General features: G+C 42.9%; 1 protein-coding gene across 7 annotated transcripts in view; it reads left to right on the top strand.

Annotated features, from left to right (window-relative positions):
• Window positions 1-25,329, top strand: part of L3MBTL4 (L3MBTL histone methyl-lysine binding protein 4) — a 332,768-nt gene that overhangs the window by 120,487 nt on the left and 186,952 nt on the right. For 4 of the 7 annotated variants that reach the window (XM_072949221.1, XM_072949220.1, XM_072949226.1 and 1 more), the window contains 2 exons: window positions 18,692-18,769; window positions 19,110-19,212. In XM_072949221.1, coding sequence (XP_072805322.1) covers window positions 18,692-18,769; window positions 19,110-19,212 — 181 coding nt within the window. Of the gene's footprint in view, window positions 1-18,691; window positions 18,770-19,068; window positions 19,218-25,329 lie in introns of those variants that run through there. The other 3 variants (XM_072949223.1, XM_072949225.1, XM_072949224.1) reach the window with 3 other exon arrangements.

The raw sequence follows: 25,329 nt of genomic DNA, 5'->3' as shown, positions 1-25,329 counted from the left end.
CTCCTTTCCTTTAAGTCTTAAGCACCCAGCAGAGGAAGTGAAAGGTGGAAAAGCCTTACTGTCTGTGATGAAGCTTCCCTGAGCCTTTTACTGGCAGAAGCCAGGTCACTGCCTGATCCTACTTGCAGGGGGGTCTGTGGTTCAAGGTTTTCTGGCCTCTGCCCTGGGGAAGATGAGACTTGTAATGCAGAAAATTACCCAAATGTTAGGGAACTACAAATGACAATCACAGCAGAATTCATGTTCATTTTGTCAGCCACTTTGTTTTTCCAGATCAGAAGACAGAACACATGATACGGAAATTTTCGTAGCTGTTGTGAGAATCTTTACCTTCTCCTTTTTATCATGATAGGTTCTCCACAAATTTTGAATGGATAATGATATTTAACATTTATTGAGCATCTCTTTGTGGAGTGGACTGTTGTAAGTGAGTGCACTGAGCAACAGCTGTAAACTGAGCCCAGTGTTTCACTCCTCGGGTTGAGTGCGTTTGATCTGAGTAAGAGGACAGGACTGCTTAGAGGGGTGGTTTTGTTCCTGTCTTTCTAAGGCAGGATACAGGGGCCTCAGGCCCTGTCCCTTCCCACATTTGACATAGGGTTTGGATGTGTGTTGTGTTTGTTTTCGTTCTGAAATTAAAGTATGCAAAATAAAGGAAAAAATGGTGTGTGAGGTCTTCATTTGAGCTATTCCTGGGTAGATGCTCCCAATTTTAAGAGATCTGAAAGACTGTGCTTAAGAGTGACCCCTTTTTTGAGTAATTATGAGGCATGAGAATATGTCACAGGAGATGTGTCCATTCAATCTTGGTATTTACGTCCAGATGGTTTTCTAAAGTTGTTGCACTAATGCACATGCCTCCCTGTAGCAATGAAAGTTCTAATTGCTCCTCACCTTACCTGGCACTTGATGTTCTTTCCTTGTTCATTTTAGCCATTTTGGTGGCCATATGTACATTACCTGCCCCTCAGAAACCCCCTCGTGTCTCCTTCTAGGTGTTACCTTCCAAAGGTGACAACTATCTTGACTTTCTGTGCTTTAGGGAAGTTTTGCCTATGGTTGCACTTCATGTAAATAGAATTGTATGGTACGTCTTCCTGTTTCTGGCTTCATTCAGTCAGCATTGTGTCTGCAAGATTCATCCGTGTTGATGCGTGCAGTTACAGTCACTGTCACTGCTGTACGTTGCTGGTTCATTCTGTTTGATGACTGTCCTGTAATGTATCCACTCTACTGTCGATGGACATTTTGTTATCAGAAATGGTACTATGAAAATCCTTATATGTGACTTTTGCTTAATATTTGTATAAATTTCTGTTCCGGGAAAGTTGCTTTTAGGTCTTAAGATTCACAAAACTTGGAGAAGCTGTGGTTGTATGTTTTTCATCAGTTTTGGAAAATTCTGGCAATTTTCTCTACAAATGTTGCTTTTCGCTAGTTCTCTTACTCTCTTCCTTTTCGGGACCCCGATTACATTTTGTATCCTTTCACTGTGTTCTACTTATCTTTTGTGCCCTTTTCCTATATTTCTCACTCTTCCTCTCTGTTGCTTCCATCTGTATATTTTCTTTTGATTTGTAGTGTCAGTCTGCCTGTCTGTCAGTGTGCTTTCTATATTATCCAATTCTAGAGTTTCTCCTTGGTTCTTTCTATATATTCCGAGTATCTGGTGACATTCTCTATCTTTTCGTTTTTTTTTTTACATCTTTTCCTTAATTTTCTTGAACATATTCATCATAATTGTTTTAATATCCTTGGCTGTTAACTCCAGTGTGTGTATCACCTGTGGGTCTGTTGTGGTTTTTTGGTCATATTACCTTATCTCTTATCATTCATAGTAATTGTTGATTGAATGCCGGACACTGTGTGTAAAAGTCGTAGAAGCTCTGAATGTTACTAATTGAAGTTGTCTTCCCCTGGAGAGGAATTACTCTTCTGCAGGGCAGAAGAAGTGGGGATTGATCACCTTAATCTGGCAGAGCTGAAGTCGGGTCGTCGGCCCTGAGAGTCCAGTCTACCTCTAGTTGGTGCCTGTTCCATAGACGTGTCCCTCCAGGGCTTTAACTGAGAGTCTGTTTTCACCTCTTCTCCTTGTTGAGTCTTCAGTTCTGATCTTTGTCTTCACAGTACTGCGAGCCTCTGGACAGCTCTACGTTGCTTACAGATCCTTGTGGCTTAGCTTCTCCACTTTTCACGTTACTGCATGCCAGAGTGAAACGGGTCATGCGTTTGAGGGCCTTCAGTTCTCCAGTTTTGACCTTGTAGCCCCGTAAGACACAGAAGCTCCATCCTGGTTCCTCACATAGTCAAGTATAACCAGAAAAGTGTTGATGCCGGTCAACAAGTCATCTCTCTGATGTTTTCTTTTCTTTCTTTCCTTTTTTTTTTTTTTTGTAATTTTAGCCTTTCTAGTGCTCATTACCTTCATGTGTCTCTCGTGCCTTTATCAATTACTATTTTACTTAGCTTTTCTTGTTATTATGTAAGGAAGTATTAGTCTGTCGTAAAGCAGTTCATTCCACTGGGATATCCTCAATAAATGTTTATTTGCAAAACTTGATGACTTTTAGAACCACTTGACAGCCTGGTTCTGACCTATGGCTTTAATTTAAGCCTTTAACTACAAAATTTGATTTAATAAGTGAATGCAGAGTATTAGGAATTAAATATTGACAACATATGGCCGTTTGGAGAATAACTCAAATTTGATAGATCTTTAGCGCATTTCATTAGAATAAAGGAAGATGCATTATTTTAGTTTGTCAACCCCTATTGATTTTTGAGCAGTCATGAAACTCTAATACCTGTATAATTAGCGTGCTGTGAGAGCACATTGTTGTCTTGAATGAGCAATTGATTTCTGAGAGCCTTGATACCTTAGAAAGAGAGATTGTGGAGAGACAAAGGCAGTGGTTAAGGAAGGATACTAGCATCTGCTTTTTTAGCATCATTGAGGTTATGTTGTCCTTTCAGTGCCTTTGACCTACGTATATAAAGGGGACACTTTAGAAATAAGTCAAACGACCTTATTTAACCCCAGGCACAACTTTGGCAGGTCGAAGTGCAACGACACGTCAGCAGAGAGGTAAAACTACATGAGTGACACTGCAAGGAAGTCAGCGCGTATCTTTTTGGTAGCCACAAGCAAAGCTCCTTACCCACAAACAAGCCCTGCTTTCAGCGAGCTAGAAGGTAGACTTGCTGTGGATGACTTCTTTGTAGAAACGACCGCGTTTCTTCTGATGCCCAGCACTGTTGCTTGTGAGCTGCTCTGTTGTGTCAAGGGCCCGTGGTGAGGAAAAGAAAGGCCAGAGCAGACAGTCATAGAATGTTTTCTTATCACAAAGAGTTCATTTAAGCATGTGTTTTTTATTATTTATTACTACTGTACATATTCGAAAAAGAACATACTAGTTTATTAAGTTGGATTGGGCTTTTTAAAAATGAATCACCTGCAGAGTCCAGCTCTGCTGACTCACTTTGCCTCCTCCTTCACCCTCCGTTCTCCCCGCGTCAGCCTTGTGCTGCAGGAGTCTTCACGTTGGCTCATTTCTTAAGAGCATGTCTCAGCACTGTCCTGGGATTTTCTTCCAAGCCGTTGACACACATTCTGCACATCTGATGGTATCATCACATGGTTTATCTGACGACTAGGACTCCTGTTCCTTCCTCAAATGATCTGCAAATTGTTTATTGACCACTTCTGACCATTAAAAGGTCACAGTTGTTCCGTCTAGACACCAGGAAGCACAGCCACGCCTGCGCGTGGGCGGGCGGTCGTGAGTACGTAAGAATTGCTACCTGGCTGGCCGTGCTGCAAGAACATCTGATTTCAGGTGTGATAAAACGCACAGGATGTGTTTTGCTCTCAATCACATGTGGCACACATGGCATTCACTATGACCACTAAGTATCTGGCTGCCCTGTACCTGACGTGTTCTGTGTTCCTGGCCACAGATATCCCTGTCTTCTGGCAGACAGAGTGGAGAGAAAGGATGAGTTTAGCGCACTGCTTGACATTAATCTTTGATATTCAGGGGTTATGGGAAAGATCATTTTTACATTATTGAGTGACTAGGAACAGAAAGAGGCACAAGAGACTCTGGAAGTGGATAACAGGAAAAAAGTCTTGTTCCCATTGGTTTGCCTGGGAGATTTCTGTTGTCTCTTCTCATAGACCTGGAGTCACGCACAACATTATGTAAACACGTATGTCAGCATCACTCCCACCCCGCCCTTTCCTTCCCCCTACATGCTAATCTCTTATTCATAAACAGGTGTTTTGTTTGCACCAGAGTCTCATCTGCTGTTGCCTCTGCAACTTCCAAAACCCATTTGTTATCATTATGATTGATTCCTAATCTTTTAAAGCTTTAATTGATACTTTTATTTTGTGCCATCTCTTAATTTCCCTAAAATTAAAAATGTCATTTTCTTAAATTCTAAATAATTAGTGATTATTTTGTTTTGAAATTGTTATTTATAATTTTGTGATGTCTTTTAAGGTAGCTGGAAGAGCTCTAAGGCATTATAAAATCTAGATTGGATTCACAGAGCACGATATTGGTTGAGTTAATGTTCGGATTGCAACCCAAATCTTTCTCAGTGTTTTAAGTTGGGGAACTGTTCAGAGAGCAGCTGTCCTCCTGCTGCTGCTGTTGTCAGTGCTGCTTCATTGCTTCTGAAATTTTTATTAGTCTTGACTCCTTTGGTTGTAGATGACAGAAATCGAGCTCAATCTGGCTTAAGTAGAAAAAGAACTTTGTCATCTCACAGAACTAAGAAGTCCTGGTGTGGTGTTGGATCAGGTGTGGCTGGATCCAGGGGCTTGTCACTGTCAGCACTTGGTTTTGCCTTCTTGGTCTCAGTGAAGCTCTCTTTTACCTGGTGGCCTCTGCATTTCCAGACTTACTTATACTAATTTAACAATCTCAGAAGAAAAGTTCTTTTGCCCAGTACTTCCAGTCAGAGTCCTGGAATCAAATATCTCTATGTTTTCTTAGTTTAGATATCTTACCCCTGAAACAATTACCATGGCCAAGAGGGTGGATTTTATTGAGTTGTCCTTTTCCGGGTTGTCTGCCTGCCCTGGAGCTGCGTGGACTTGGAACAAGGCTCTCCACAGTGAAACTCAAGTGGCAGGACAAAGAAGGAGGATGTTCGGCCGGCTAACCGGCAGGTTTTCTTACTGTCACTGTGAGCAGAAACCCAGGGGCCCTCAGCACGTGTGAACTTAACTGAACAAGAAGGGGAAGTGAAAACTACCATCGTGAACCTGGAGCTAGACCCATGGAAACAGATCTCTAACCTCAGCTCTGCCTCCGTCAGGCTTGTAGGGTGACATGATGTCCCCACTTCAACACTGTGTCAGTCAAGGCTGAAGGGGCAAGACGCTGAGGACACGCGAGGGAGGCAGAGCCTGGACTTTGGAGCATCCTTCCGGGAGGCGTGAGGACAGAGTTGGGAGCTCCTGGGCAGCAGGGATTGTACTGGTTCTTGCTTTTTAGACATTTTGTCTCTAATTTTTTTTTCCCTAGTCTCTCCTTCTGGATCTCCTTTTAGATGCATGTTGGGGCTTCTCACGTTATCCACTGTCTTCTTCCCTCTCATAATTTTTAGCATCTGCTTTTCTGTGCCTTATTTTGGGTGATTGTTTCAGCTCTGGACTCCAGTTTCCTAGTTTTTGCTTGTAAGAACTGTGCTTGCTGAACACAACCACAGCAGTTTTCCTACCATATTATGTATTTCATTTCCAAATTTTCCGATTTTTCAAATCTGTTTTTTTTTTACTTGAACAATGTTCTGTTCTTAGAGTCTATTTTCATTTATTTCTTCAAGAGTGTACACATTCTTATTTTCGTGTCCTTGGAGGCTTTTTCTCTTATGAAGACTTCTGGGGTGTTCATTTTCTGGTTAGTTGCCTTTTTGTACTCTAATGGGTGTTCCTGTGTGTTCTGTAGTTTCCATCTGTGAGCTCATCTGCAGTGAGAATTTCATATCAGTTCTGAGAGTGTCCCAGGTGGTTGAGATGTTGCCATGGGGCAGTTTTGCTGTCCCTGATTTCAGCTTCTGCATTGCTGGGTAGGGACAGTGGAGTCCCAGCCCTCCATGTGGTATCGGTTTGGGTTTCTGATTTCCCAGTGGTTATTTTTCCACGAGCGTTTGAGTGAAGGTGGCCTTCTGTGCTGCTACCTAGACCAGTGCGTGAAGGTTTATTAGACCTTAATCAAAGGCAGGACCCCATTTTCCTGGCTCTTGGCTCTGTAAACAAACAACAGACAATTTCTAGCCAAATTGCCTGCAGCTTATGGTTTCAGTTCTGATACCCAGATTGGAAGGAAAAGTTAAAGCTCTAATGTGTATGTGTGATTTAATTTCCTTAGTTCTTTCTTTGTTTCTGGCATCTAAAGTTTTCCTTTTTTTAATAGCTCAGAGCTCAGCTGTTTAACACAAGTTTTAAAAAGTATTTTTCCAGTATTTCTTTTTTTCCTTGCATTTACTCACTTAGACCAGAAGTCACCTACTTGTTTTGCATTTCTGTAGCCCCTGGTACATTATCTTTCACATAGTTGAAATTATATCATTTCCATGTATATAATTTTAAAATTTTTGAAAATTTTATTTTTATGCTTAGTAACTGCAAAAAGATTTTTCTAGTTGGAGAGGGTTACAAAGCAGGCAGAAGAAACTAGATCTGCTGCTTGAGTTTGCCACCATGTCATCATGCAACGTTTGTAATACTTACAGGTTCTAAAAACGGTTTCAAAACATATGCATACCGTCCATACCCTAATCCCTAAAGCCTGTGAGAGTGAATGTCAAACAGGGCAAGGTGGGACTGAGGATGCAGATAGACTTAAGGTTGCTAATCAGTGTACCTTAAAATAGGGAACTCATCCTGGATCACTCCATCACAGCTCTTAAATGTGGAGGAGAGAAGCAGAGGAGTCAGAGTCAGGGTGACTGGTTATCAGGAGGACTCAACTGGCCACGGCTGGCTTCACAGGTGGAGGAAGGGGCTTCGAGCCAAGGTGTGTGGGTGGCCTCTGGAAGCTGGGAAAAGCAAAAGAATGGGTCCCCTCTAGAGCCTCCAGAAAGGAACTACACCCTGCTGACAGCTGGATTTTAGTTGAGTGAGATCCATGTAGGACTTTTGACCTCCTCAACTGTGCAATGATGTTACAGTTTTATTATGTAAAAAAATATGATAAATATATAAAATAAATGTGTTGTTTTAAGGGACTGAGTCTGCGGTAGTTGGTTCCAGGGCAGCGGGAGAGTGATGCGTATACCGTGTGATCAGCAGTTCTGCCCCAGCCACTGACCGGAAGCATGCTGAGTGTGCATTTCAGCAGGAGACGTGCTGTAGAATGTTCCGGTAGCGCTGTGTGTGGTGCCCCATACCTGGAAATCACCCACATGCCCATCAGAAACAAGACAGAGAAGGAGGCTGCGACACTGTCCACGTGCTCTGCAGCAGTAAGAGGGAGCTGTGCCCGTGTGCACGCAACAGTGCGGGTGACTGTCACCAACACCGAAGTGTTAGCAGAAGCTGGACACAGACAACGTGGACTGTGCAAGTGCTTCTATATGGGAGTAAAAGGCACAGAAGTGACTTGTTGTGTAAGAAGTTGGGATACCCGTCCATGTTGGCCTTGCTGGGTAGTGACTGGAAGGGGGCGTGCTTGTAATATTCTGTTTCTTGATTTGGGAGCGAGTTGCACGTGTCAAATGTGTGAAAATTTACTGAGCTACACACTTTTCTTTTATGCATTTTTCTGTGCGTATGTTATACTTCAGTTAAAAAAAGCACACTTCCTAGCACACGGTGTCATTTTCCACGAGAGCCCTGCAGTCTGGCCAGTGTGGACGAGGCTGGGTCTCGTAGCCAGCGAGCTGGGGCGTCGGATGGAGAACTTGTGATTGGACGGCTTGTCCGCCACTCTGGGCTGACATCGTCCCTGTCACTGGATCAGATTAAAGAAAGTTTCAGGAGCATTAGTTTTTTATTTGCCTGATGAAAATTCTGATTAGTAGAATTCACAAATAGCTAATGCAGTCCTGAACTGCTCGTAATAGTGACATGCTCTAGTAGCAAAACAGTTTATTTCCGCAAATGATGTATTTTCATGGCATTTAATGTGGCAGATCGTTTTAGGCAGCAGTACTAGTTGTCACGATTCGAGTGCCCATGTATTAAAGATACTCGTGGAGGGAGACTTACTGGAACGTGCTTAGTGGTGTGATACTAGGAATTTAATTTGGATAAGCCTGGAGAGAGGCGTCTGTTGGAAAATCTGCTGTAATGAGTGTAGTCTGTCCTCCTTGGTGAGATGTGCTGTGCTCTGTTGCCTAAATCGTAGATTCTAGTTCCAGCTCCGCTCAGCTAGCCCCATGAGCTTAGGCAAGTTTACGTACACATTTGCCCACCATCTCACAATCAGAAATGTATGTCACTGTTACTGCTATGCATTAAACACGTGCTTTGCCTCTGAGTTGTAGCGAGAGGCAGCCGCAGTATGTGTTTGGAAGTGGAGCCGTTAGTTAAGGTGCAGAATTTTGGAGTTAGACAGATTGTGGCTTTGCACCAACTGGCCGTGTCACAGGGGCACGTGCAGTCTCAGCGGGCTGTGCGGGGCTGCCCCCGCCCGCCTGGCACAGGGGGAGCCGGCCGGATCCACCGTGCTCGCGGGGATGCTGGCGTTTGTGGTCTGCTCTGTGTCCCAGATGCTGTGAAAGGTTCCGAACAAATAGGTGATATTGAGGGGCTGTGTGACTTTGTTGTGGGTGGTAATATTCGTGGGGAAATGAAACCCTTCTGGAAGGAAATAGGAGGACGTATAAAATTCCTTCTATAAAACTACCCCTGAATGCTGAATTTTTATTGCAAGTATTTCAAATATACAGTGAAGTATAGAGAGTAAGAAAATGAACAACTCCATGCTGATCATCCAGATTTAACAGTCACAATATTTTGCCATATTTGCTTCCATTTTTTAAAAGAAATGAAAACATTGTAATTACAGTTGGACCCTCCTGTCCCCAGACCTATGAATTTTCACCCCTCCTGAGATGTTACTGCAAGGCTGTAGTTTTGTATCATTCTCAGTCATGTTTTTATATTTTGCTTAGATGCTGGCGGATCTGTCAGTAGACATTATGTAAATGGTCTGCGGTACCCTGCAACGTGACCTTTTTGTGCAGATGTATGTTAAAGATGTGTCTGTGATGGAATATCTATCACTCTGGTGCATTTATGTTAAATGCTGTATTGTAATCCATTTTATTAATGTATCACAATTTATTTATCCATGAATATTTGGGGTATTACCACACTCTTTTTACTGCAAATAATGCCACAGTAAACGTGTTCCTTGAGCCCAGGTGCTATACTTTTTCTCTGGCTTTGGAAACAGCCGAGCCTAATTGGTGTTTGTACCAGTTTACAGTTCAGGGATACGTGACAGTTCCTGTCGCTTCACATTTGCTCTGACACTTGATAAAACTTACCTCTGCCAGTCGCGTTCATGGGTGTGAGAGGATACTTATTTTTAACGTGCATTTCTTTGTCTCTCATTGATCCTGCCGTGGATGTCAAGTCTCTGAGCCCTGGATAGTCTTCCAGCAGGTGCCTTGTTGCTGAAGGGAACCAGACTCAGTTTCTCTTACTTGAGATTTGCATGCCCATCTTTTGTCCCTGCTCTCATTTCACTCGGGAGGCAGAGATGCTGGGGTTCAGCATACACCCTGTGTCCCTCAAGGAGACTGAGCAGGCGACTTCATGACAGGTTTGGTAAGACTCCTTCCCTGACAACAGTGTGGTCTGCTGCGGGTGGGTGGGAGCAGCGCGGCTCCTGGATGAGCTGCCTCTTGCTAACCACACACAGAACGTGCTCAGAAGGGGTCTAGAGAGAGTTTTCCCCCCCAAATATAAGAGAAAAGCAGCGAGTCTCGTTGAAAGGCTTTAGAGACAGGAAAAGATGGACTCAGTGCAAAGAGAGTACTGTATCTGTTCTTTTAAATCAGCTTTTCTCTTATAGTGCATGACTAGGGTATACCATTTCAAATGACTAAAACAATCCTATGACATTTTATATATACAAAACAACACAATTTATAAGTAAGTTATGATGCATAACAGAAAAAAGATACATGAAGCCAACATCCAAGTTAAGAATGAGAACATTACAATGCTGTTAATTTCCTTGTCTAACTGCTGTGCTGAGTTTTGTGCTTATCGTTTCTTTGCTTCTTCAAAATAATTTCCCACTTAAGAATATATGTTGAGTGCTTTTGCTTGGTTTCCTGTTTAAAAAATGCATGCAGGTTTCTGGTGTCCTTTGTTCATTCAGCATTACTGCTCAGATCTGTTCTTCGAAATGTAGTTGCAGTTGGCTCATTTTCACTGTGTAACGTGATACTGTGTGACTATAATACATTATTTTTTCAGACTCCTGCAGACAGATATGTGGATTGTTTCCAGTGCCCCCCTCCCCCTGGCCCGTTAATATGAACCTGTCTCCTAATGGGGTGTAATTGCTGGAGTCTTGGGTTGTGGGATTTGCTGGAATGTCTTCAGTTTCGAGTCTGTGCCAGATTATTTTCCAGTGGTCAAACCAGTTAATCTTGTGCCAGTGGAGTGTGAGTTCCCAGTGCTCCTTGACCTTGTCAGCATCTAGTATTGTCCAAGTTCTCAATTTTTATCACTTCAGTGGCCATGATTTGGTATCTCGTGTGGGTTTAGTCTTTATTTCCCTGATGACTAACAGGGTTGAGCAACTTCCCATGAAATTCTGTGTGAAATACTTACTCATGGTTTTGTCCCTTTTTTCCCTCTGTGGATTGTTACATCTGCCTGCTGTTGCTACCAAAAATACTGCCTCACAAACCTCCTTGAAACTCAGTGCCTTAAAACAACGCATACTTATTTGTACCATAATAGGTGCTGGGTGACTTGTGATCTGGCCGATCTAGACTGGGCTTGCCCTGGTGGTTTGTAAAAGGCTTCAGGCTTGGTATGCTGGGCTTGGCTGCAGGCTGCGAGTCAGGCTCAGGGTGCTCTACCTGTGTGTGCATCCTGGGGCCACTTAGAAGGAGCAGGTGTAACTGAGGCGTGCTCAATGGTGGAGAGGTGCAGTATAGTGCAGACTCATTCACAAGCACATTTTAGGGCTCAGCTCACGCTGCATCTGCTGATTGCTAGAGCAAGTCGTAGTCCAAGCCCAAGTCGAGTGCATTTGGTCAAGATGGAGCCGTGGCAGGAGTGAGGATGGATCATTCTGTTACAGGAGAGTCGAGAATTCAGACTGAGAAAAGTGAGGGAGTGGGCAAAGATAGTTCATGTAAATGGTAAGCAAAACAGAGCAGGGTAGCTATATTTATATCAGATAAAATAGGCTCCAAGTCAGAAATTGTCACAAGGGACAAAGAAGAACATTATGTAATGATAAAAGGATCAATAACAGGAAGAGATAAAAATTATAAATATATATGTACCTAACTTCAGAGCAGCTGAATATGTAAAGCAAGCATTAACGGAACTGCAGGGAGAAATAGGCAGCAGTAACAGTAGGAGCAGGACACTTCAGTACCCCGCTGTCAGTAACGGATGGAAGATCTGACAGAAGGCCACCAAGGGTGCAGAGGACTTGAACAGCACTGTGGACCACATGAACCTAACAGACAAATACAGAACATTCTACCCAACAGCAGCAGAGCACGTGTTCTTCTCAAATGCATACGGAACTTTCTCCAGGATAGGTCATATTTTAGTTTACAAAACAAGACTTGACAAATTTAAAAGGATTGAAGTCATACCATCCTACCAGGTATTTTTGCTGGTCCCATGGAGTGAAGGTAGAAATCAGTAGCAGCAGGAAAACTGGAAAATTCACAAATATGTGGAAATTGAATAACACACTCTTGAACAACCACTGGGTCAAAGGAGAACTCTAAAAGGAAACTGAAAAATACCTTGAGACAAATGAAAATGAAAACACGATATACCAGAACTTAGGGGATCACGGCAAAGCAGTAGCAAGATGGAAGTTTGTTGTGATAAATGCCTACATTAAAAAAGAAGTAAGATCTCAAATAAAGAAGCTAACTTTTCACCTCAAGGTGCCTGACAAAGAATAAATTAATCCCGAAGTTAGCAGAAGGGAGAAAATATCAGAGATTAGGGCAGAAGTAACTAAGATAGAAAACAGGAAAAAAAAAAGTCAGTGAAACTTAAAACTTATTTTTGAAAAGATAAAAGCTAAACAATATATTGACAGATCCTTAGCTTAACTCGTTAACAAACAGTCAAAGACTTCAGAGAGAAGAAACAAGGAGAGGACGCATTACAGTTGGTACCACAGAAATAGAAAGGATCATAAGACACTACCAGGAACAACTATATACCAACAAACCAGATAACCTAGAAGAAATGATAAATTCCTAGAAACACACAACCTACCAAGACTAAATCATGAAGAAATAGCATAAGTCTGAACAGATCTGTGACTATTATGGGGATTAAATCTATAAAAAACAAAACAACAAACAAACAAGAAAACAGCTGATAAAAGCCCAGGACCAGGTGGCTTCATGGGTGGATTCTACCAAACATTTAAATAAGAATTAATGCCATTCCTTCTTAGACTCTTCCGTGACACCGAGAAGAAGAGACTACTGCTTCCTTTCCCGCCTGGATGCCCATCGTTTCCTTTTCTTGCCTAACTGCGCTGTCTAGAACCTCAGCACATTGTTAAATAGAAAGGGTGAGAGCAGGCTTCCTTGTCTGTGATCGCGGGGGAAGCTCTCAGTCTGTCACTGCTGAGTATGGTGTTAATTGTAGGTGTCTCATAAATGCTCTTTATCAGTTTAGGAAGTTCCTTCTATTCCTGTTACTTTCATTGTGAATTTTTGTAAGCATTAAAGGGTATCTCTTTTATCAAAAGCTTTTTCTGTGTTAATGATGTGATTGTGTGGTTTTGTCCTTAATTCTCTTAATATGGTATAGTACACTCATTGATTTTCTGATGTTAAGCTAACTTTGCATTTCTGGTCACGTTGGATGATAATTTTATATGTTGCTAGGTTCAGTTTGCTAGTGTTTTGTTGAAGATTTTTGAATCTATATTCATAAGGGATATTGGTCTGTAGTTTTCTTGTAATACCTTTGGTTTTGGATCGAGATTCTGCTAGTCTCCTAGGATGGGTTTAAAGTATTCCTTCCTCTTGTCTTTCTCTGAAGGAGTTTGTGAAGGACGGGTATTCTCTGAGTATTTGGTGTAAGTCATCTGAGCCTGGGCTTTTCTTTTAGGGAAGTCTTAAAATTATAACTTTTATCTCTTTACTTTTTATAGATATATTCAGAGTTTCTATTTCTTCTTCAGTCAGTTTCAGTAATTTGTGTCTTTAGGAATTCCATTTTAAGTCATCTAATTTGTTGGCATACAGTTTTCATAATATTCCCTTGTAATCATTTTGACTTCTGTAAATCAGTTCTGATGCAATCTGTCTCATTCTGATTTTAGTAATTTGAATCTGCTGGGTTTTTTTTTTTCTTGGTCTGTCTAGCTAAAAGTATGTCAGGCTTATTTATATTATTGACTGTCCTTTAAATTTCCAAGATCTTTAACTTCTTCATATCCAGCTCTTTTTTTAACTTACTCGCATTATTGTTCATAAAGTCTTACTCTTTTGTTAAAGCTCTTTTCCTGTATCTTTTTGAACATCTTAAATTTATTTAAAAATAGTATAAATTTCATCAGGACTGAATTTTTCTCCCATTGGCTGATTCTGTTGACTGTCCTTAGCATTTGCTTTCTTTATGTACTTGTGAGTTTTGATTTGCAGGTGCACTGTGGGTGGGGGGACTTTGGTTTCTCACCTGTATGGGCCCACCATCCCCTGGCTCTTTGACTTTGTGGTTGTTTTCACCCACTTCCCTGGGGCCCACTTCTTGGTTGGGACCAGTGTTTGCTCGTCCTGCCTCCTGAGACTCGCAGCATTTGTGCCAGAAGCTCCCTTTGCTTCCATGTGTGACTGGTGGAGCCTCCTGCCACTGCTTGGCTTCCAGGGGCAAGCCTGGCTCCGGCTCCCATCTCCTGATGACCTGACAGCTCACACCTGCTCGGGGAGCTGGACTCCTGAGCCCCCTGCTTTCTCCTGCTCTAGAGCCTGGAGCCCAGTGGACTCAGGATTAGCTTCACTCACCACTTTGTTTCTCATTTGCTGCTGGTTTACAGAGGAGGTCAATTGGTGTGTATTTTAATGGCTTTGTTCTGTGTTTAAGGCCAAGGGATGTCTCAGAGCAAGAATATACCATTCCATCCTGGCAGGAAGTTTTGAGAGGGAATTTTTAGCAACTTAGCTGGTTCAAGTTAGGAGACCTCAGCAGGGAACAAACCTCTTAAGAGATACTGTTGAAAGTGTCTGTGTATATTAGCCACCAGATACTTTTGAGTGGAGTGTAAATTGTTAAATATTGGTCTAGAAAGAATTGAGACAGGTAGGCCTTAAAATAGACTTACCAGACTTATTACTGTGCTGATGTTCTCTGGGACCTTTATGTTTGGTACTGCTGCTGTAATTGTGTGTGTGTGTGTTTGTGAGAGAGAGAGAGAGAGACAGAGACAGAGACAGAGACATGCACGCAAGGAAAAGGATTATGGTTCTGATTATCTGATTTTATTATACCTGTGATGGTGACAGAAAGAATTCAAATTTGAAGATATATCTAGTAAAGTATCTGTGTGTAATATTTTGAATTCAGACAACCCTGAAGGCCCCCTTTAGACCCTGCATCTTGGGACTTCCTGTGCTGTGATCCTAAAGCGTCATGTCAGATATCTGAGTGCATAATCAGTACACGATTGTGGTTAATTCGTTAAGATTCCAAAATAGATAATAAAGGTGAAATTTTAAAAAATTACGAGAGTAGGTGGCTGCCCTGATGTAAGTAAAGAGCCAGTACAGATCAGCCCTGGAGGTGGGCTCTGTGACAGGGACTGTTGTCCCTTTCTTGCTCAGATCCTTGTGGCTGCAAGAGTTTGGCTATTGTCCCTCTGTGGTGACATCTCAGATGACTGAAGTTACAAGACAGTTGTGAAAGCTCAGCATAGTCTGGCATCTAAAGGAAGGGCTAGAGTTGTCCTGGGCACTTGTTTGTTGTGTAACCTTGGGCAGTGTTTCCTCATCTGTGAAATGGTGGTGACAATGGTAGAAAAAAAAAAAAGGAAAGAAAAAAGTTGCATTGTGCTAAATTTAATTAATAAGAATTAATGAAAGTCTATTTGTAGAGGAGTTCTGGCTGTGCCGGGTGTATGTGGGTCCTCAGGTCATGTTAGCTGTGACTGTCAACGCAGTCCCTTGGGGTAGGGAGCAACAATTCATGCAGAAGTTGTCAAAATGTGTGCAGTTGTAATTACTTATTAACTTATTCCAACACCTACTACTATATATTGCTGGTATTGAGCCTCAGCTGGATGAATACATTTTAGCCTGGTTACACCTTTGGAACAGTGGGAAATCAGTACAGTAATTGGATATATGTGTTGGATATTTTGGTGCTAAATTCACTTTAAATTGTATGCAGTGTCCTAGATGGAGCTAGGATGCTTCTCCACACAAATTTTCTGATCTATATTGGACATTCTCAGTCTCTCTGTCTCTCCTGGTGTTGTCCTGGGAACACCACATGAATTACCCACTGGTAATTCTTATTATATTTCTTGTTAATTTATGTATGTTTCTTACCCACACAGTGACCATATGATTTATTGTTTAAAGGGGAACATTCTGGGGAGTGAAAGGCAGCGCTGTTAATAATTACGCCAGGGTGGGAGGCGTAGGCAGAGCTGGCTGGGTTCTCCAGGGCGTGTGGCTTCTTCAGTTACCTCCCCCTCGAGAAGGTCTGATGGACCATCCTTATGTTCTGAAGGGCACCTGTGACTGTCCTGATAAGAGTAGGTGATCAATACTTACTTTTGAAAGAGTTACCAAATAGCAACTGGACGTATTTTAGCAACTGTGCATAATTTTTGTTGTTTATAGACTAATTTAAAGTCTTGACACTGTTCTTATGATTTCTAAGTAAGTCTGATTTCTCTGCTTAATCAGGAGGTCAGTAAGACAAGTGTTTGGGAATGTACAGATAGCCAGCTCTATTAACCACAAAGGGAAATCAAAATGATTAAGAGGATTAATTTGAAAAATCAGTGCACTGTTTCTTCACAGAAATACAAATCATTATATATACTCATCTGTTTTTTGTTTAAATCTGAAATACTATTTAGAAGTTTCTTTAATTAGAATCACTTAAAATAACCTTTTCTGCCGCAGCTAACAGTGTTAAAGGACGCTGGGGCCCAGCTCCCCCTGCAGCTGTTCACCCTTGCTTCTGTGATGTGTTTTGGAGTCTGACATTATTCTTCCTCGGCTCTACGTTTTTTTAAATTTTTTTTTTTATTTCTTCAAAGCTCAGCAGGGAGGCATATGGCTGACGTGACATTTGGTGCCCCTGGGAGTAGGCCAGTATCCTGGACAATCAAAATAATCCGGATATTGTGATACTGGGCCAAGGATATCTAGTTCATTTTATGTCAAAAGCAGTGTTCTCTTCGGTTGCTTAGAATGTGTCCTGTGAATTGACATTCGAAGGGATTCTGTAAAACCTCTGCTGTGTGTCAGCATGTCTACCACCTGTCTGTCTGTCCATCTATCATCTGTCTACAGATCCTCCATCTCCTTTGTATTGTGTTTCATGGGATTTGTATCTAATTCTTTTTTTTTGGTCTGGCAGCAAAATCTTATATGGACTGTTTGGTACCTTTTATATTTTTGCTTTATTTCTAAGTCTAAAGGAAATTTAATTTTTACTTAATTGTATTTGGAAACATCTCCTCAGCATTAAAAAATTTCATTTTTTCCCCAATACATAATAATATAAATTCAGGCTTTCTTTCTTTTTTAAACAAACCAGAGCTAGTGAGATAATTACCAAGTATTAGCAAGACAGATCTCTGACAGCGAGACGATCCCCAGCAGCCTGGTGACTGCAGTTTGACCATCCGCGGGGTGTTGTTAGCCGCGGAGGACAGGCCCGCCTTGGCCCTGCTTGCCTGGTGCAGTGAGGCTTTGCTGAAGGCATCAGGTCTAAGCTGCTCATTTGCATAGTGTTCAGAGTATTGCCGGGAGCCAGGCATGATAAACTGTATCTACATCCTACAAAATGAATGCAATGTTATTGAATTTAGCAGGAAAGTGCTTGTCTTAAGGGCATAAATATTATCTGACTGGAAGCAGACGGTATGAGGAAGTGTTTTTTGTTTGTTTGGGGTTTTGGTTTTGTATACGAAGGAGAAAGGGGAAGGAGTTACTAAGTCTGAGAGCTTGCTTGTTCTGTTCGTGTAGCATTCTAAAAGGAACAGTGCGTGGATCGAGCACTAATATCCATTGGACTGGAGGCTTCTCTGTAACTGGGAGACGTGCTTCTGCAGTGCAGGGTAACAAATGCATGTGGGAGTCTGCTGTGAGCCAGGCACTACGGAGACAGCAGAAAACTGGGGTCAATTGTTCCCAGGCCTTGTCATCAGGATGCCCACAGCCTCACTAGGGAGACGTATCTGCAAATACAAACACGAGATGTCTGAAGCGTTGGATGCTGTGGGAGAGGTCAGCATGGGTATGATGCATTTTAGGGAAGATACACCTGGTCCCTTGGCAGCAGGCTGTGAGCAACGAAAGCTTTTCTCAAGGACACGAAGTCTCCTTTAGTTGAGTCGTGCAGGATGAGTAAGAATTAGAGAGGCTGCAAAGGAGGGGCAGTGTCCTGAGGCTATGGGATGAGCAAGGGCGCGTGGTGGAGAAGCTGTGTGCACGTCGTGCTCCAAGAACTCCAAGACCTGTGTGCAGACGGGCATGAGGCTGGAGGTGGTCCATTAATAAGAGTAGATGGAGAAGATGAATTCCAGGCGTGTTCCATAGGTTACACGCGGCACAGCCTGGTGACAGAGCATGCGGTGGATGTAAGGATGAAATGCTGGTCACTCCTCTGTCTCTGGCTTGGGCAAATCAGGGCTGTCATTGGCTCAAAAGGTGTATTTGTTTGAATTAGAAAAAGACATATTTTCTTCCTGGCAGATGGAAACCTTGTGGTGGGATGCGTGGCCTGTGTGCAGAGCCCAGGATAGATTTCAGCTTCCATTGGTCCCTTGTCTTGATGCTCTTGTGCAGTGCACAGTCAGAACAACTGTAACGGGCAGATGTGGGCAAATGGGTGGCCACTCATGTCATTAGTGTAAGTAGGAGGAGAGGGTAGAATTGGGAGGCAGTGAAGGGGGGTGATGAGCTCAGTGGTGAGTATGATCAGTTTGTAGTGTTTAGGGTCATTGTTCGGGTGGAAGTATAAAATAAGTTGATTCATGATTCCAAAACACTGGGGACTTTAGGTGATTTAGGTCTATTAAACTTTTCAAAAATTACATGTAAATTGTAGTTAAAATTATTCAAAATGAATGACCTTTTGAATTATAGCCAGTGGGACTTGTATAATACTAGTGGTTGATTCTCCAAAATGCTCCATCAAAAAACTAATTCCAGGTAACTTATTAAAGAATGTCTGCTACTGATTATTGATGTACCAAAGGACAGTCATGATGGACTGGATTGGGGAAAAGCTGCCTTACTTTCTCTGTTGCAGATTGCTGTGCTGTGCCTCGTGTGACTGGGCCTCTCACCAAGAGTACCTCTGCCTGACACTTGTGGAGGGTCAGACCATGTGAGTACGGAGCTGTATAGAGAAAGTGCATTGGTCCTAACTGGTTGGGTCAGCTAAGCAAAAAATCCAAAAATGTCATAGAGGTGGGACCTAAGGAAATACCTGGGTTTTTTTGTGATATAAATTTTAGAAGAGGTAGAAAACGCATCTTTTCCCCCCATTATTTTATTATTATACTAGGGGCTATAAAATCAACAGTGGAATTTTTATGTCAGTTTATTCATCAGTGTATTTATGGCAACCAATTAAAAAGTATAATTGAAAGTGTGGGGTTTTTGTTTGTTTTCATAATTCTAAAGGGGAAGAGACCCATCAACTTCAGTGTGGCACTATTTTGCAGAAAAACACTGCTAAGGAGTGCTCACATGGCCATGAAACAGCCCAGCAGGAAGAGGAAGCTTAATACGGATTCCAGAGAGCGTTTGGACCTGGATGGATGTTTGGTAAGGTGTGAGCTCCTGGACCCTTGCTCCTGGTCTGTGCTCACAGTGGGAGTTCACAGGGCAGTTGTGTACCTTGTACAAACACAGTAGACGTTTTTTTTCAATCACTCGAAACGGGTTGCTTCCGGGTGGGTTGTATGTATAGTAGGATAGAATATATGTACTGTTAAGTCTGGTACATTTTAAAAGGTTATCTTCATTTTAAAGGTGAAAGGGGGCCTTTTCTTTCAGAAAGATGGAGGTAATTGATCCTTATCAGGCAAGGAACAGATTGTGAACTGTAGAGGGTTGTATCTGCCAGGATCAGAACCAGTCGGAGTACTTGACAGCCTTGTCATAGTCTCTGTTCACAATCTCTGTCCCTACTTGATGGTGATGAATTATATGTATATATATGTATTAATCTAGAGATAGACATATTTTAAGGAATTGAGTGCTGCAGTCATGGGGACTGGCAAGTCTGAAGTCTCCAGGGCAGGTTGGCAGGCTGGGGACCCAGAAGAGAGTTGATGGTGCAGTCTTGAGTCCCGAGGCCGTTTGGAAGCAGATTCTGTCCTCTTGGGGTAGGTGAATCTTTTTTCTTACAAGGCCTTCAGCTGACTGGACAAGGCCCACCTCACTGTGGTGTGTAACCTGCTTTTCTCAGAGTCTACTCTCTGAATGTTAATCACACCTAGGAAATCCCTCATCATAACGTCTTGGCGGCCAGAAGGTGTAAATTGCATCACACCTCCAGTTCCCTGTGCTGTTTCCTTATGACAGCTGCTTGTATCCCTTCCTACAAGTGGCAGGGTGGGTGGACGTGACCGGGAGACCTTCGTGGTGACTGTTCTGGGGATGGTAGGCCGTTAGCGTGTGCTCATCATTTCCTTGCATGTGGGTTTTGGGGTCTCCATGTGGGTTGTGGTTATGCATTTACACGTCATGCAGTCAGTGAAGTGACTCAGTGTCACACAGCCTTTGCTTTGATGCCAAATGAGCTGTGTTTTTGATGCCCCCGGGCACCACGTGGGACTGGAAGCGATGATCTGGCCTGAGGCTAGTTTCAAGGTGTTAAATACAGGCCTGTGTCAAGTGTTTAGCGCTGTTTCCGCCGCATCAGCCCCGCTGAAAGTGGGTGGTTCATGTGGGGCTGAGGCCCCATCCCTGGAGGTCTAAGTTGGTTTCATCTCATAGACCATTTCCATGAGCAGGGAGGGCTCTGAGTGTATCTTGGGGAGCTTGCTGTCTGGGGGGTTGCCTGGACCAGCTTTGGGAGGCCTGTCCCGTCTGAGGCCTGTGAGGCTGCTGCTCCTCTCAGCAGTCTGGGTTTGCTGTGTCACGTCCTCTGAGGAGACAGGGTACTGGATATTCAGAGTTACACTTGGACAGCGGTTCTTCTGCTGGGGGTCTGGACCAGTAGCGTCAGCATCACCTGGGGGTTTGTTAGAAATGCAGATTCCTTGGCCCCACTCCAGACCTACTGAGCCAGGTACCCTGGGGGCAAGGCTCAGACATCTGTAGCTCTCCAGGTGATTCGGATACGCCTGCATGTTTTCCCCTGTCCCAGGGAAAAAAGCTCGACACGTCTCACCTACTAAGAGTGCTGTAATTAATATTGTCTGCTGCATGTTTAAAATATATTTTTAGTGTATAATTTGAGACCACCTCTCCTGTCAGTTAAATGTCCTACCTTTTCTCAGTGTCATTTCCCTTTAAGTTGCTCAAGTGGTCACTGCCCCTGCTTGGTACTCTGGTTACCTTGCTCTCCAACATGAATACTGAACCTTCTGTCTCTTCTGGGTTGGCCCAAGTACCAGTTTTCGCCTTTCTTTCTCTCCATTTCTGACTTCATGCTGGTGCTTTTACCATTATCTGTGTCCCACACTGGGGTCTCCACTTTCGTGGGCCCTGGGGGTGCTCAGGGCTCACCACGCAGGTGCTGTTTCAGCTTGGCACCTTGCACGGCTGGATTCCCGAAAATATCTGGAAAATGATGTTCCTGGTGCTTAATGGCATCTCCATGCAAATGGACTTCTCTGATCAGCAGTAAGAAAATGCTATTTAAAGGGCCATATTACTCATATGAAGTGTTGGGAACATCTAATTATTTTAAAGGATATTCATGGAAGATAATTGGGAAGATGTGCATTTAGGATGAATTCCACACTGAACGGTCAGTTTGGGGCTCATTGCCAGTTACAGTGTCCATTTTCATTAGTTAAGTTCAATAGTTTAATGCACTAAGCAGGTTCACATCTGTGGCCGCATTCACCGTGGAGAGAAAGGGGTTCAGTCACTAAAATCATGTTTGAATTTTGCTTGAAATATCAATAATAGCCTTTACTTTCTATGTTGTTCTTCTAATTTTAAAGTGACGTTTCCAGCCACGCAAGCCAAGTAGCACCAGCAGGTTAAGCACATAAAACATCAAACTAATGAACAGTTGGGTGCTTTCTAAACATCTGCTTTTGAGACAATAATTTCATATCTTGAATATGTAATACTTTTTTGGTGCTGGTATTAATATCTGTCAATGAATGTCTTTCTAGACTAATATTTTCTATGTATTTCCTTGCAGATTTAAAAAATATTCATTTGTACTTTTCAGTATACAGGCACCTGGTAAAAAAAAATCAAATAGTACAGACAGGTATTAAAATAATAAGTAAATTCTGTACTGTACTCACCCGCACACACGTGCTAAATCCCCAGTCTTTTTGTAAAAGTGTGACCACTGTTTATAGTTTCTTGTGTATCTATACAGGAATCAACAAACAAGCAAAAGAAAACCAAAAAAACAAAAAGAAAGCTAAAAATTCCAAACCCTTTATGCATGTGGACACAGTGCACACACTCACTGCCCCAGATGGGCTCACGCTATGGCGCTTGCTCTCTGCTTTGCAGTTTTGCAGTTCAGCAGGTGTATTTTGGAGATGCACATCTTCTCATTCTTTCAGTGCTGCGTAATATTCCACCCTGTGGATGTCCCCTAAGTTATTTAAACAGTGCCCTCCTGTAGACATTTAGGTGGTTTTCATTCTTCGTCATCACACAGAAAGTTACAGCCAGTGTTCTCATTCATATTTCTTGTACTTTTATGTTTGATTCACAGATAAAATCTTACCAGTAGAATCCTTGTACTAAAGAGTTTGTGCTTATACAATTTTGATGAACCTTTCATATCATCCTCCAAAGAGGTCGCCCCGGGTGGTCCTCTCTGTGACACCATCCTTGAGAGCCGTGTCACTAAACCCTGCCGTGTGGATGACTCGTTGCTGTGCTGGTCTCCTGGTGCCGCTGCAGACTTGACGAGGGGTTTCCCCGCCCCGTCAGACTCCTTCTCACGTATGCTTTTCACAACATCCGGCACAAAGGCAAGTGTCATCGCAGGTGCCTTTGGTAGCCTTTTCCACCCACCACCCTTAGGATTGACTGGCAAAGTGTTGCCACAAGACAACTGGGGAAACTAAGCATTTTTTTCAAGGTGATTTCATAGATGTTTGGTGTGTATGTGGGTGTTCTGGGCATAAAACCCCAAGCCATATGTAGGCTATAAAATTTCAAATTTCCTTCATAAAAATGCAAGTTTCTCAAATAAAAAAGGGAAATTTTATTTGACTAGACAGGAATGAAAGATGTGTTGTCTAGTTGTGTATATAAAATATCTGATGCTGAATAAATGTTAGTTCTCATTCTTTCCCTCTGCAGCACCTAAAAATCTACCAGTCCGCATCTAGTTAGTGAGTTATGAACGTTGAGAAATAGAAACATTTATTCTTAAGCATCTTAGAGTATTGCAGAATAAAAGAGAACTAGCTTATGCACCATGTAGACTAAGCTCTAAGACTGAGCTTCAGGGGTAGGGGAGATCATGGTGGGGCTGGAGTCTGACCTTGAAGGATGAAGGGTATCTAAGATGTCCATATTTAATGCTTGATTTCACTTATTTAAAAAATAAAAATATCTAATGCATATTTAATGCTGTTGTAACAAATGTCTTTTAAAATCCAACCTGGTAAAATGCAAAATAAGGGAATGCAAATTATTTGCTTAAAATGTCGGTGTTCTGTAGGCGGCAAACCTTGAGAGAGAAGAGAGGAGAAGGGTCAGAGCAGGGGCGTCTGGCCAGGGAGGCAGCGCGAGGCTGAGTGTGGGGCTGGAAGCAGCTGTGACACGTGTGACCGACGGTGGGTTTAGAATGGCTGTTGTGACTTGTCTGATGAAGCAGGTGTTGCTGTTGGCCGTTTTGCAGAATGAGTGTTGGGCTGGGGGGGTCAGGATATCTGGGTGATGATTTGCTGTGTGACCAAGGACAAGCAAGTCCTTTACCAGCCTAGGGCTGGGTTTCTTTCACAGAAGAGATGCTTTATTTCAACACGTCTAACTTTGGGCACATAATGAAATGGTGAGATGAGTGGAGTGCGTCTGGGTGGCCAAGCTCAGGGGGTCTTGATGGAAGAGCAGAGGGCGTTGTGCTTGGTACCGTGGCCCCCGGACTGGACGGACCCACAGGTGGGGGCCGTGGTTGGCTTCGGCTTGGGTGTCGTGTAATGAAATCTTTGTTGTAATATCCTCAAATAGATACTGAAAAAGTGTTTAGGGTAGGATTGCTTTAGTTTCTTATTTTTCAGTGGTATCTAATTTTTTGAGCATTTTGTTTTTCCCACACATGGCTGGGATCAATTTGCATCAGCCAGTAGAATACATTTGTACATAAACCATCAAAAGGAGATGTTCATAAAGGTATTTTAGATTTTTCCCCCCTTTTTAGTTATACGTCTTAGCAAATACTGTTTTGAAGTATAGCTGGGATTTTGTTTTGGTTCAGGTATAGCGAGGTGAACAGATTGAGAGATGGCTGCCGTTGAAAGGATAGTTTGTGATTCACGTTCCCAAGAGGAGGGGCGCGTCGCACCAGGCAGGGCCTGCGGGGAAGGAGGCGGCAGGGAGAGGGAGGAGCGTGGACAGAAGCCTCTACTGCACTTTTCTCGGAAGTGAGCGGGTGAGGCAGGGGAGCAGGCGAAGCAGCTTTGAGTAATTTCTCTGGTCTCTGGCTACTGGGGCTGTCGCTGATTGTCCAGTACCTGACCGTGGCGTGGTTTAGGGCAAGGGGACAGTGTCCCAGACTGCAGGGGCTGACAAGGAGTGGGGACAGGGCGGTGGACTCAGCATTGGTGGGTTTGCACGTCGAAGGCGTGGTCCCAGGCACGTTGTCTACTGTCTCCAGGAGCTGGATCTCCCCTGTCCACAGGGTCCCCAAATGTCCGTCACAAAATACAGAAAATAAAAATCATGATTAATAAATACGGTGGAGAGATTTCATTTAGAGTATTTGAACAAAACGTTGGCCTTTGCTTCTGTGTGTAGAGAAATAGGAACCCACCCTGCCCTGTATTTTTATCTGAAAGGTTAATTTCATTTATCTTCACGTTGTAAACCACATGGGATCAAAGCAAAAGAGAATATAAAAAGTGAACTTGAGACAGGAGGTGAAATTCTAATAGTAGTTTATTACTGGGTCATTAAGTGGGATTTCAGTGTTTTCTGTCGTTTGTTAAACCAGAGGGCGTCACCCTCCATTCGTGCATAAGAGGAATAGCCGGGTGTTGGAAAGTCCCTGTGTGTCCGAGGGACCTGTCAGACAGGGAGAGACAGGAGGGGCTTTATCTGACGGAGCCAAGGTGACGGCCAGAAATTGCCAAACACAAATTAGTGGGCGAAACTCCTTCTGTCTTGCTTCCTGGATTGGAATTCTCAGACAGGGAACTGCGGGCGCTGATTAATTAGAAGACATCACTGAAACGTATCGTAAAGGCACATGGAGCGTCTGGGGCCATCGGGAGGGGCTCGGTGTCAAGCCTTTTTCGTTATTTTCCGGCCTCATAATCCTCTCTTCCGAATCGGTGGATTTTAAGTTGGCTGATGGAAACGTACCTTGGCAAAGACTTATTTTATGTTCCTTACACTGTTATCTCCCCCCCTTTCTGAGCAATGTTCTTTATTCTAAAAGCTCTATTTTCAATTTTCAGAGCTAAACTTCGAAGCCTGAGAAGTCGCAGTAATGGTTTTATTTTTCTCAGTTCATACTGATTTCCTGTAGTGTTCTGGTTGGGAGGATAAGGGAAAGTGCTCATT

Source organism: Vicugna pacos, chromosome 24, assembly GCF_048564905.1.
Source record: "Vicugna pacos chromosome 24, VicPac4, whole genome shotgun sequence".
In the NCBI taxonomy this organism is placed as follows: Eukaryota; Metazoa; Chordata; class Mammalia; order Artiodactyla; family Camelidae; genus Vicugna; species Vicugna pacos.
This window is presented reverse-complemented; position numbering and strand designations above follow the sequence as displayed.